At 45.6% G+C, this 14,077-nt stretch overlaps 1 protein-coding gene across 4 annotated transcripts in view; it reads right to left on the bottom strand.

Annotated features, from left to right (window-relative positions):
* LOC120065617 (probable helicase with zinc finger domain) overlaps window positions 1-14,077 on the bottom strand; it is a 60,132-nt gene that overhangs the window by 34,903 nt on the left and 11,152 nt on the right. For 3 of the 4 annotated variants that reach the window (XM_039016677.1, XM_039016691.1, XM_039016699.1), the window contains 11 exons: window positions 13,883-13,939; window positions 13,649-13,697; window positions 13,284-13,359; window positions 12,692-12,890; window positions 12,094-12,201; window positions 11,153-11,459; window positions 9,808-10,075; window positions 6,152-6,488; window positions 4,037-4,167; window positions 2,134-2,313; window positions 987-1,088 (listed from right to left, as the gene is read on the bottom strand). In XM_039016677.1, the coding sequence (XP_038872605.1) occupies window positions 987-1,088; window positions 2,134-2,313; window positions 4,037-4,167; window positions 6,152-6,488; window positions 9,808-10,075; window positions 11,153-11,459; window positions 12,094-12,201; window positions 12,692-12,890; window positions 13,284-13,359; window positions 13,649-13,697; window positions 13,883-13,939 (1,814 nt within the window). The remainder of the gene's footprint in view (window positions 1-986; window positions 1,089-2,133; window positions 2,314-4,036; window positions 4,168-6,151; window positions 6,489-9,807; window positions 10,076-11,152; window positions 11,460-12,093; window positions 12,202-12,691; window positions 12,891-13,283; window positions 13,360-13,648; window positions 13,698-13,882; window positions 13,940-14,077) is intronic. The other variant, XM_039016682.1, reaches the window with a different exon arrangement.

Genomic DNA, 14,077 nt, shown 5'->3' with positions numbered 1-14,077 from the left:
CTAGCAACATCTTGACTTTTCATACTTTTAGCATTTTGCAACTGTCCTGACATTTTCATATCACTCCATTGGTCGCATCTTGTCTCATTCCTTACGGGGTTGTGTGCCTCGACAGGGTTTAGCGGGCTCAAAGAACTGTCTGTGTATCGCCTTCACAGCATGCACACGTACGGCCTTCTCACTTGGCTAAGCACACAAAGCCCCGGGAGAAATTGGCTGATAGCCCAATTACATGGCGATTACAGTGGGATTCCCAAAACACCCCTTGGTATCAGACCATCAGTCAAGTGTAACAAGTCATTTGGCCCTTCACTGCCACATGGGGTCTGGCTAGAAGTCAGGGAAACATTTTGATTTTGTTGGGTTACTGTGATTAGAAGTCACAGAAGCAGTAGTTGAGGGAAGGAGATTGAGTGAAGGTGAGAAAGGGAGGAACGCAGGAGACTTTATGTCACAGCTGCTGTGTTGTGAGGCCGGGACACATCTCCTCAGAGAGATCCGAGGTCTGCCGAGCTCACTGCCATACGGCAACCGCTGTTCCATTCCGTTCCACCTCTAATCTCAATGGCGTGGACGGATCAATCCACCCGTGCTTCTACATCGGCATTGCTTGCCGTTTGGGGTTTGAACGCTGGGTTTCTGTATAAGCACTTTGTGACATCTGCTGATGTAAAAAGAGCTTTATAAATACATTTGATTGATCGATCGATCATTGATTTTGACTGCGATTCCATGCAGTCGATACAACTACGAGTGGATTCGGGTTTGTTGATGCCTCAGGCTACAGCCAGCAGGGAGAACTGAATGCCTGAAAGCACACTGTTCACAAGAGGTGTGGATTGATTTCAGGCGGCAGGTTGGATACTGTAACAGCAAAAAAAAGAATGAATATCTTGGAATAAAGCAAGTGTTGTGTCTTATGAGGGTCTCGGTGTTCTGAAGAGGTGCTGCAAACCCCTTGTAAAAGCTCTTCTGCAGGCCCTTACCTGAGAGGTCTTGCATGCGCGTTGCCCGCTTCTACGTATGGATGAAGGTAGTCCTTTATGTACAGGTCAGCTGCACTGTTGGAATGGGTACAAATGAGGACCCTGCGAAAGAAAGGGGATAAATGTGTCAGCGCTTAAGAGATCTTTAACAAATAAATATGCCCAGGAGATTTTGTTGACCACCTGATCTGACCAGGGACAAACTCCAGGCCATAACAACGAAAGACAAGTAGGTATGTCGGAGAATCACTGCATAGAAGTGACAGAACACCTACTGTTTCGACGTTGAGGCAATACAGAATATTCTAGAACATTTATTTTGACGTGAACATGTTAACACATTCCTTAAACAGCGTTGCAGGAACGTTGTGAACTTGACCGCATGTTCCTACTTCTCAGAAAGTTAACATCATGATGAACAACTGTCTATAGGGGTCAATCACCCTCCTTGTATCGCCTTTTAAAACATCCATAATTCATTCCCACCATATAATATTTAACATAGTCAGTTGGAAAGTTTCAGATGAATATTGTATTCCTACACATTTTTCAGAACAGATTTTTTTTATTATGTATGAAGGCTTTATAAAATTAAAATAAACGTATCTTATGTTCAAGGCCAAATGCCACAATGTATTCTATGATTTTTTTTAAATAAAAAAAACAGGAAACATTGTCGTTTCCTATTTTTACACTAGCCAATATACATTTCCTGTCAGCGTCTCGCCGTACTAACAAGAGAAGGCGCAAAAAGTGGAAGAGCGGGAGTCTTCAGGGCATTTTGCGTTCTATTACAACATGGAATTGTGTTGGAACTGAGATAACAGGCCGTTGTAATGACAATTCAATTGAACACGTGGTTCACTTGAATGGAGATTAACCATCCAAACACAATCAACCAACCAATCGCTGCCTCAATCCCATTCGACTGACATTCCCTTAATCCACACACATCCGCCTCAATTGCCTTCAGTGACACATTCTGATACACCCAACTTGACAATGTCACCCTGTTGGTTTTCTTAACTGTCAACTCCAAGGCTGCCTGAAGCCCCGGGACCAGCAGTAACCTTTGCCCTTTCGCCCTTTGCCCTTTTAGAGCGACCTATCTGGCCGTAAAGGAGTTGGCGTGTGGTGCCCGCCTCACCTGCTGTCGTCCTGCTTGAGGATGTGCTTGACGGCCTGTGCCAGGGTGAAGGTCTTGCCCGTGCCGTAGGGCCCGATGATGAGCACAGGGGGCAGGGGGATGGTTAGAGGCGTGGTGATGGCCAGGATGGCCTCCTTCTGCTTGGCGTTGAGACGCGGGTCCAGCTGCTCATCCCACTGCCTGCAGGGTGACAGAGAGAGAGGGGGGGGGATGAGATAGGGTAGGAAGAAGGGAGGAGGAAGATGAGATTCACATTGACACTAAGTCGGCTGGCTGGCGAACAAGGAGCATCGCTCATGGGGTTCCTGACACAAGGAGGGGGACATTTGTCCACACACACCAAACCTCTTAAGTCTGATAAACCGTGGGCCAGTCTCTCAGCATCTCAGTCCTCATTAGAAAGCAGTGGCCAAGTTGAGCTGAACAGCCCGCCCGGTCGATCGTATACAAGCCCAGCCATGCTAAAGGCAGCTGTAAGCACCGTGAAGGGGCTGTGAATAGGTAGGGCAGAGGGACGGATTCAGGGATCAGTGGGGATGAACGGAGAGCCCGGGTCAGGGTTTAAAACTGAGCTGGGAGGCTCACCCACAGAGTAATGAGGTCTGAGGGAAGAGGGGTGAGGAGGGTTGAGGTCTTGGAATGGCTGGCTGAATGGCTGGCCAAAAGCACTGTGTATGGGTGGTGAAACAAAGCGGACACACACAGGGTGCACAGCTGGTCTGAGAAACCCAGACACGGGAGACAAGCGCATTGGCGCTGGCCAATTAGCTTATTCATGACCAATCAACATGGCAGTCAATAGCCACCATGCAGTCAGGCAAGGCAGGGGCTTTGTTAGGCCTACATAACAAGTAATATAACCTACTTACTCTAACAGGCAACACTTTCCACATTATTTCAAACCCATTTTTAACACCACTCATTCTCATACCATTATCTTAATGAGGTGAAGCACACGTGGACCCATAATATTTAGGGACTTTATCCAAATTGGTTACTGCCATATGGAGCTAGTTAAGGTGGTGATTGTACTAATAACCATTGCCAATATTGTAAGTGTTTCCCCCTTTATGCATTTAAATTGTGGCCACCACTGCAAAACACATATATAAAACACAGGAAGAACCTGACTTGTTGATCTTTCAGTAGCAAAAGTTCAAGCGCATGAAGTCTTTAATCAAAGCATATACAGTGTTAATCATAGTCAGTAAACCAGATAAATGAGTTATTTGGAAGCATGAGATTAGTCTTAACTTTGTTGACTCTTGGGTTCGTGTCAATAAAGATTACTCTGTGGCCCTCCAATAGTTGTCCGACTTTAGCCGGGAGAACTAACAGCTTTTTAAAATGGCCGCCTAGTCAGCGAGGGCAGCTAGTCTCGGTCACCTTTCTCAACTTCATTCCGATGTGAAGGTATTAGCAAAGCTAATTTACCGTGCATGTTTTAGGGAGACTTCTATATTTAACCTAAAGGAGTATGCAAGCTAGAATAACATTTTACACACACACGTAGGTTATAGCGTAATCTTTCAAAAATAAAAAGTCCTCTGACAAATGTCAAAACCTCACATGGATCAATGGAGGTGAGTAAGGGGCCTGTTGGGTGGATGCTGATTAGCAATGGCTGTCCTGAACCTGTTTACACACCATGGAACAGGGGTTGAAGGATCTATGTCAGGCAAATTCAAATCTGGAACACGGAGCCAGTGCCACTTCTGATTTTCATTATTTCCCTCAACGACCGATTTAGACCTGGGACACCAGATGGTTGCAACTAATTATCAGGTACAACAGAAAAATGGCGGCAGACCTCCAGGCTCAGATTTGAATACCCCTGGTCTAGGGTGGGTTGGATAGTACCTGGAGGGGGCTACAGGAATTGTGTGTGCTCGTGCGTGCGTACCTGTTGGGGCTCCAGGGGATGGTGGGGGTAAGGCTGGTGTCTGGGAACAAGATGCCGTTGTCTTTGATGCGGTCCAGAGCATAGTGCATCTCACACAGGGGCAGGCGGTTCAACTGAAACTGCAGCTCCACCTGGGGCAGAGGGGGAACACAGGAGTGGGTACTCGTGGACAGTGTGGCCACGGTCAGAAGAAAGAAGTGGTCTTGGCTAGTCGTCGTCAGGTCAGAAGCAGTCAGTGTGGTCACTTATTTAGGTCACTCTATCCAAGTGTTGAGACTAAATAAAGAGCCAGTTTAGAGGAGAGGCTCGGCTGTAAACAATTGGCTCTAAACAACTGCACAACTGACACATTACTCAATGACCTATCAACACACTGCTAAAATGGTTGTTACGAATTTAAACTGTTGGTCTCCCTCGCTCCTTTTCATGGACAAGCAGCCATTTATAAGGTCCTATGAAATCGGTCAAATTTTACGCAGGGTCCCCCCTCCCCCCCTTCAGGTTTTCACTCTTTTTTTAATAGAAAAACAACTAAATTGGATGTTTGAATTCCACAACAATACTCAAACCATATCAGGAAACCACTTTTGAGGTCTGGAAAAACGCTGAGAAATGTAGATTTTAGTGTACTTATTACCCTTTAATTTCAGTGTGCACCTAGGAAGAAGCTGTCGCTTAGATATATTTTTGTAGCGCACATGTGACGGTAGAGTTTGCAAAAGAAATAGCCACTGGATATAATTTTGTAAAGTAAGCATAGGCTACTTTGTGTAGTTAACATTTAATTGAGAAGGTTTTTAGGAAAGACTTTATTAGCATCATCGCTAACGGCTACATACCGAATCATTGATGCATTCTGTTCATGTCTAATGATCCGTCCGTGTCCTCCGCATTGTGGATTTTATACGGCCCTAATGTAGTTACCCTTTAATTCCATTGCGCACCTAGAAAGAGGCTGGGGATGGTTTTGTAGAGCACATGTGATGGTAGAATTTGCCAAACACATACCTACTGGATTAATGCAAATAATCATGATATCATTCTTCCAGGTAAGCATAGTTTCATTCATAATAGCATGGGTATCCACAGGGTGGCTAGATAGCTAGCTTTAATTCCCCCATCGCCACAGGCCCTGTCCTAATCACTTAGCCAGACGTGAGCTGCTAACAGGTACAGTAGCCAGCGGTAAAGTGTGGAGAATGAAAACAATTAAAAAAAACATTGAGGGGAGCGAGACATTCTAAATGGCAAGAGGATAAGGACAAAGAGCAAGAGATAGAAAGGCAACCAAACGTCACGCTCAAACACCACGGACAGATTATTTTCCCAGCAACAGGCTTGTTTGGATAATTGCTCATGCCCGGGCCTCGCTTTCCCCCCGCCAGCCCATCATTCACACCGGCGAGAAAGATCAGCCTTCAGCCGCCACTGGGCAAAGTAATCTGGATCTCTCGCCGCACTGGCAGAGTGCAATTTTCCCTGGAGAGCCAGCCTTACCGTCAACGGCGCTAACCTTTGTGAAGTGGTAATCGATACGGGGACCTTTCACCCTGAGAGTTTGCTTTCGCTAAAGCATCAGACGTCGGAGAGGTGAGCCTTTCATTAATGATTTCTCAGCTCTCAAAATGGCAGAGGACACAATGGAATGGGAGATTGAAAATATTGAAAGGACGGGGTGGTGGGCCTTTAAGGGGTTTAAACCATTCACCTGACTCGGAGAATAGTTTCTATGCCATCTCCTCTGTCCGTGGTGACATGGGACATGAACAAGCTTTTCGAGGCTGACGCCATGTCAAGGGAGAAGTCCTTGTGACTCAAAAGTATAGACCTCACCCGTGGTGTGATTATGTGTTGTATTGAACTACAGGGAACAAACCACACCAAACAGCCTCCATATTGCAACATGGCTAGAATGGCACTGACTCCATACTGGACTTTAGATCCGTTCAGCCAATAACCTACCCACAAAATTAAATAGAAAAAGACCTATTGTGGCAGCTGCCATTCTATAAACCTGTTGAAAAATAAAATATATTCTAACCAATCAACTCTTCTGTAGCAACTAGTTGCTAAGTCAATCACACAGTGTTATACAACAATGTATTTTGTTCATACCTGCAGTTCCCTATCAGGTATCAAGCCCAGCTCCTCGCAGCAGTCCTTGCATATCCGCAGGAAGATGTAGTCCTTGGTCTTCTCTTCGATGCAGGCCTCGTAGACCCGCTCCTTGACCCCCGGGGGCTGGCTGCACCACTCCTGGCGGGCCAGGGGCAGCAGCAAGACAGAGTTCACCTTGGTCATGACAAGGCGGCCCGCCAGCGTGTCCTCCGACAGCGTCTCCGTCAGCTTGAAGCGGGCGAAGAGCTGCCCGTTCTGGGCGTACTTGGCGCCACCCGAGATGCCAGTCAGCATGAAGCTGGTGACCAGCTGGAGGTTGACTTTGATGTTGAACCTGGTGGGAGAGGAGAGTTAGCGTCATTAGCCAGAAATGAGGTTAGGAATGGGAGCATTAGCATTGTTATAAAAGGCTAATATGACTGACGAAAGGGGAGAGTAGGCCTAAGCGAAGTTAGCCAGAAATGGACATTAGCATTGTTATCCAGTGCTGAGGCGACTTTGATGTTGGAACTTGGGAGGGGAGAGGGTGGGACGGTAGCAAAGATGGATAGCAATGAAATGGGACGAGTCGTCGTGTCGAAAATATGCACCATGTTTAACTGGAATAAGGTTGAATCAAATGTAACTTCTTAACTTCTAGAAATTTGACCACTTCACATTATTTAAATGCAAACAGCAGTTGTTGTGATCCAAAGAGGGCCAAAGTTTTGCCATGTGGTTTACAGGACAAACTTTTTGCCCAGAGGCATTCACATAGACCGTTGTTAGTGTTAGAAACATGTTTGTGTTGGGTAGAAGGATCTTCTGTTTGGCATGAAAATCTACCAATTCATCACTTTCTATTTCAGCAGAGTGGCAAAACAGACTTGGACCATATGTTTCAGCTTTAGGAGTCCCTTAGGTAAGCTCGGGCCCTTAGAGAGCATTGCAGATTGATTGTTGAATAATCATTCAGACCCCTTGACTTTATCCACTTTGTTAGGTTACAGCCTTATTCTAAAACGGATTTAATATTTGGTTTGAGGAGAAAGAGGACACGAGTTGGGCCATGTGGTCATGGGTGGTTCATGGACAGCCAAAATAATTCTCTCAGAGATCAATAGCTCTTATCAAGACAGCAATACTGGGAGAGTATTTGACAGGGACATTACACTATATTATAGTATTATTGATACAATATTCATATTATATAGCCTAATATTGTGTATTATCAATTACAGTTCATTCATAAAGTATTCAGACCCCTTGACTTTTTCCACTGTTAGGTTACAGCCTTATTCTAAAACGGATTTAATATCTTTTCCCCCCACATCAATCTACACACAACACCCCATAACGACAAAGCGAAAACAGGTTTAGACTTTTTTTTTATTTTTTAAATACCTTATTTACATAAGTATTCAGACCCTTTGTTATGAGCCTCGAAATTGAGCTCAGGTGCATCCTGTTTCCATTGATCCTCCTTGATGTTTCTACAACTTGATTGGAGTCCAAAATGTGGTAAATTAAATTGATTGGACATGATTTTGAAAGGCACACACACCCATCTACATATAATGTCCTGCATGTCAGAGCAAAAACCAAGCCATGAGGTCGAAGGAATTGTCCGTAGAGGATTCCGATACAGGATTGTGTCGAGGCACAGATCTGGAGAAGGGTACCAAAGAAATTCTGCAGCATTGAAGGTCCCCAAGAACACAGAGGCCTCCATCATTCTTAAATGGAAGAAGTTTAGAACCCCCAAGACTCTTCCTAGAGCTGTCCGACCGGCCAATCAGGGGAGAAGGGCCTCGGTCAGGGAGGTGACCAAGAACCCGATTGTCACTCTGACAGAGCTCCTCTGTGGAGATGGGAGAACCTTCCAGAAGGACAACCATCTCTGCAGCACTCCACCAATCAGGCCTTTATGGTAGAGTGGCCAGGTGGAAGCCTCTCCTCAGTAAAAGGCACATGACAGCCCGTTGGCATTTACCAAAAAGGCACCTAAAGGACTCAGACCATGAGAAAACAAGATTCTCTGGTCTGATGAAACCAAGATTCAACTCTTTGGCCTGAATGCCAGCATCACATCTGAAGGAAACCTGGCACCATCCCTACAGTGAAGCATGGTGGCAGCATTATGCCACGGGGATGTTTTTCAGCAGCAGGGACTGGGAGACTAGTCGTGATCGAGGGAAAGATGAACAGAGCAAAATACAGAGAAATCCTTGCTCCAGAGCGCTCAGGACCTCAGACTGGGGCAAAGGTTCACCTTCCAACAGGACAATAACCCTAAGCACACAGCCAAGACAACACAGGAGTGGCTCCGGGACAAGTCTCTGAATGTCCTTGAGTGGCCCAGCCAGAGACCGGACTTGAACCCGATCGAACATCTCTGGAGAGACCTGAAATAGCTGTGCAGCAACACTCCCCATCCAACCTGACAGAGCTTGAGGGGATCTGCAGAGAAGAATGGAAGAAACTCCCCAAATACAGGTGTGCCAAGCTTGTCAAGTCATATGCAGGAAGACTGGAGGCTATAATTTCTGCCAAAGGTGCTTCAACAAAGTACTGAGTAAAGGGTCTGAATATTTTTTTTAAATGTGATATTTCAAGTTTAATTTTTTATAAATGTGCAAAAAATGTCAACGTGTTACGGGCTAGTGTGTAGATTGGGAGGGGGGGGGACAATTCAAACAATTTTAGAATAAGGCTGTAATGTAAGAAAATGTGGAACAAGTCAAGAAATTCACAGGTCCTAGATCAGATTATTCTGATGAACAGATTCCCCTTGAAGAACACCCCACGAAGCCACACTTCCCGGACACAGATTAAGCCCTGTCCTGGACATAAAAGCACTTTAAACTGGAGAATCTCCATAGAACATGCTTCTTGTCCACGACTCAGCTAAATCTGTTTCCCGGGAAACCGGCCGTCAATGTTAAATTGGAAGATTGAGAGGAACCCATCATTCCACAGCCCCAGGCAAATGACAATAACAGTGATGAGGGGGAACAGTGACGGAGGGCAACCCTGGTTACTTCCACTCGGGTGACTAAGCGAAGGCTTGGGGGCCTTTGATTCGGTCTTAAATCAGGGTTGGACTGCTGTGATAACCTGGTCTCCTTCTCACCTTCCACTGAGGAGAGCAGCAGGTGCCGAATTAAAGGGGGGTTTTGGGGAGGCGCCTCAGTTTATACACAAGAAATTACTTATATTCTAAAACAAATTTCCTGCTCTGGGGAAATCTCTGGGGGTGCCGAGGAGATATGCATTATTAAAAAGGGCTTTAGCTGTGTGCCTGGCCACGTGTGGTGCACACACACACACCCCTTTTACTGTGGAAGACCGACTCTGACACCTTGTGGTGGGCCAGTCTCACAGACCTCCACTCAATCCAGACTGTCGCGCCGTACTGTCTACACACTAAAATGTCTATTTGCAGGTATCAAGAGGTGTGACTGACTAAACCTCAATAAAAAGGACCACTAAAGGACCAACCCTTCGGAGAAAACAGACTCAAAAATCAGTACACACTCCTTACAATTATCACTAGCAATGAAAGTGCTATTTAAAGTTTATTTTTAGCAATACAACCCATTGTCAGTGGTTGAAGGTTTTCAGAATAGGACTGCTTGGAAACAGACTACAACAACAAAGTGGCTCTCACTCACTTGCTGACTTCTTTGTACTGGGCGATCTCCTCGATGTAGAGCAGGTCGTGCAGGCGGGCCTGGTAGTTGTCCCGGGTCAGGGTCTTGTCCAGCACCGACTGGGTGAAGAGCTGGTCGGCCGACAGGGGGATCTGGTAGCGGGCCAGCAGGCTGCGGTCCAGGTCCACCGTCTCATTGGGGCTGAACTCCACGATGGTCTTGCAGGACGGGTCCCAGCGCTTGGCCGTCATCAGGAGCTGCTGCCTGGCTTGCATTAGGTGCTCCAGGTCTGGAGAGGGGAGGGTTTATTGTGAAAACCACACCTTCCAACATTAATATTGACACTTGATCATGAGGGTTATAAGGAAATATTGGCCTGCACTTGAGTGGTTCTGATGGCTCAGTTGGTAGACCAGGGTTGTGCGTTTGATTCCCGCATGGGCCATATATACATTTTACTCTAAGTCACAGGGGATTTTGGGTAAGGCTAGACAGAATCTGCAGGTTTCTTACTCAGAGATCTATATAATCCTGATATTGTTATTCCAATCCTATAGAACCTTATCAACAGCTTTCATGCATTTGTCTGTAAACATAATAATGGCTAACAGTGTTGTTATGAATGTTTTGACTCGTACAAGTATTACTGTATTTCAAATCCTCTTCCAGTTCAGGAAGAGGAGCTTTAGGAAAATTCTGCCCACGCAGATTCCACCTGGCCCAAATCATGGGAAATATTGGCCTGCTACTAAAGCTATGAGGACTGGCCAGTACACATATTTTTTTTGTTACATAACCAAAGGATAAGAACATTGGACATTGCATTTGCACTTCTGAAATAGTGAGTAGAATAAGTCTAAAGTCCGTAGTGTCATACCCAAGACGAGTCAAGACTGTAATTGCTGCCAAAGGTGCTTCAACAAAGTACTGGAGTAAAGAGTCTGAATACTTTCTTAAATTTTTTTTTTTTTTGCTGTTTTTGCTTTGTTATTATGGGGTATTGTGTGTAGACTGAGGGAAAAACATGTGTTTAAGAAATTTTAGAACAAGGCTGTAATGTAACAAACTGTGGAAAAAGTCAAGGGGTCTAAATACTTTCAGAAGGCACTGTGTATGGCGGCCGTATCCCTCAGGTTGGTGCTACACATTGTGGTGGATAAGGTGAGTTCAGTTACCTTCCATTACATTGCTAAGCACTTTGAGGCCTTATAAGGAATGTCATAAATGCAACCCATTATCAATATAACCCAACTTCTCTTTTAAAGTTTTTTTTGTTGTATTTTCTATTAGATGTTAGGAACTTGGACTACTGAGGGAGGGAGGGGGGTGGGTGGGAGGTTCGAGGTTGTATGTCATAACTGAAAACCTTCTATGGAGGCGGCGTCCACCATGATGCGCTGCATCAGCACGGGCTCCGAGCCAAAGTCGAAGACGATGGTCTGGCGGAAGGTGCCGAATATCTCGGTGCTGAAGCCCACCACCACCGTGTAGACGCAGTGGTCAATGCCGTTGTCGGCCGCCAGCGCCTCCTCGCCCGCCGTCCACTCCTGGCAGCCCTCGGCCGCCGCCTGCAGCCGCTGGGCGCCGGCATCGCCAACCGACACGCCCGTGATGGAGAAGTGGGGTCGGTGGGCGTCGTAGAGCAGGGCGATGCGGTACAGCTTCCTCACAGGCTGGGGGGGGGGGGGGGGAGAAAGTGTGAGAGTGGGCAATCAGAGATAAAAGGCAGATCATTTGCGTCTCATGTGGGTGCTCTTCGGAAGCATCGTCAGTCAGTCAGTTACAGTCTAAGAGTATATCAATGGGTATATGAAAACACGTTGGCCTTTGAGAGGCAATGTTCAGATGCACAAGTACATGGTCTCCTGTTGTGGTGCTGGGAATGAAAAAATATATACTACTTCAGTCAATGATACAAACTACTCCCACACACGACCTCGGCACAATTATTCTGTGATATGAGAAAGTCTTGATAAAGGTCGACATGACCAGACCGCCGGCAAAATCAACATGTAGAGCCTGCCTGTATGTGGGAGCAGTCTTTATCAAAGTTGCGTATAATGATATGGCCGTGTACGGCCTATGGATAACAGCCAGACGTTGCCAGACGATTTCAAATCAAAATCTACTTGTGTGGTGCTTTTGGAAATATGGTTGAATCCCAAACAGCACTCTATTCCCTATATAGTGAACTGCTTTGAGGGTCCTGGTCAAAAGTAGTGCACTACATAGGGAATAGTGTGCCATGTATAAGGAATAGGGTGGTATTTGGGGTGCTGACATTGAGTGAGACAGAGCCCCTGTTACCTTGCAGAATAGGGAGAAGGTCCAGGAGTGAGCTGATTTCTTGGTGGTGACCGTTACGGAGAGGTTGGAGCTGTGTTCCACGCTGACGCCGTCCAAATAGTCACTCAGCTACGGCAGGAACAGAACACAAGACCATTCATGCCAAGTTAAGGAGAGTTTAACAAAATAAAAAAGTCAGGCTAAAATGAGGACATAACAGCTTAATCGAATGTACATTTAAAATGGGCAGTTTATTTGAGATAAGTAGACAGATGAAAGGGTCAACGGGTCTAAAAATCAATATATGCTGAAAGTACAGCACTGCATCTACCACCTGTATCAGCCTCAGGGGCTCTGTTCCAATACAAGTATCTTTACTTCCTCCCTTCCTTGAAGGACTAATCTGACCACCTGTCAATGTGTGTTAGATCAGTGATTACTTCAAGGGAGGAAGGAAGGAAGCGCTTGTTTTAATGTATTTGAACAAAACCCAAAACGACCAGCTTCTCGGCTTATTGTCCATTAGTTAAAATCAGTGATTACTTCCAGTAAGGGAGGGTGTATTTTAACAATATTCTAACAGGGCCATAGATAAGTGACTAGACTAGGGTTAACTCACCACTTTCTCAGGGGAGAGAGAGTTCATCCACTTCTCTATGAGCGCCTCCATGTAGTTCTCGGTGAAGTGCTTGCTCTCCTGCTGCTGCTTGAGGCGGATGAGGCGCGAGGCGTAGCGCTTCTGCCACTCCATCAGCTCCTCCTGGGAGTGGGCCGACGTGCACTGGGCACCGTAGCGACACAGGCCCTGCTCCAGGAACCTGGAGGAGGACAACAGGACATTCAACCAGGTGGCGGCAACTTGTTACATGGTTTTCATTTCCAATAGTGTCCGAGAAACCAACCTCCAAGGGCCTGAAGCCAAAGGGCCTCACCCTCTGAAGCAACACTGAAAACCTGTGTCAGTTGCTTAGCTAGGTAACAGTGTTAATAAATGTTTAGTTGCATGTAAAGCAAACCCGTGTTCGCAGCAGGTGGACATAATACTGGTACAATAACAATGGCTTTAAATGAAGGCCACTCAATGTACAAATGTGAGTAAGTGATTGCATACAACATGCCAATTACTTGTTAAACTAGTCTTGTAATATATTATATGAACTATGGTCTTATCCCACTGTTAAAACGTAGTCAGCAACACACAACAGCATTACCTTTTACACAGAGTGTACTCCTCACTGCTGGTAACTCCTCTAGGCGGGGGGCGAAACTGCCATCCATCCCGTACTTCTGACCACAAAGACATCGTTGCATCAACAAAACATCCCACGCACAGAGTAAATAACCACCTACATGTGGACTGGGAGTCAAGCTTTTGAGACTTGAGTCAAAGTGAAAATGAAATCCAACTTTAAAGGCTTCGTCTTTCAATATTCCGCGACCAGGCGTTAAATGAGTTTTCCTTTTTGAAGCAAATCGGAGCATTGAGCACTTGTGTTGAGCACAAGTTGTTAAATCCAAACATTGACATATATAAATGCATCCAAATCATTTTTTCGAGTGAGGATGACTTGCTCACCTTCCTCGTTGTCGTCTGTATATTCTGTGGCCATCTCGCTACGAATGGCCTGAGGGTGGAGAGAAAGTATTGTATTCATAAGACAATAACATTTCATGTCTATTCAAACAATTAGTTGACCTCCTGGGGACTGCAACAGGTGATACATCTGCAGGGTCATTCACTTTTAAATATAATCAATACTCATAGCCCAAAGTCCAACATAAGGCCAGACCACCTCACACAAACACTTACTTCAATTTCTGAGAGAAGCATTTTTAATCTAGTTAAGTCCTTTGTGACGATGCCGTTCTGAGGAAGAGAAGGTACAGGAAATACATTACAACACATACAATACCGGCAAGCATATCCAAAAGGTTTTTGGACTATATCACTTAAAGAGACTTGGCACAGTCACTGGTCAATTCAAAATATTCTTCCATAAATAAA

This window comes from Salvelinus namaycush, chromosome 2 (assembly GCF_016432855.1).
Source record: "Salvelinus namaycush isolate Seneca chromosome 2, SaNama_1.0, whole genome shotgun sequence".
NCBI classification, from domain to species: domain Eukaryota; kingdom Metazoa; phylum Chordata; class Actinopteri; order Salmoniformes; family Salmonidae; genus Salvelinus; species Salvelinus namaycush.
Note: the sequence above shows the minus strand (reverse complement) of the source record. Positions and strands in the feature narration are given on the sequence as shown.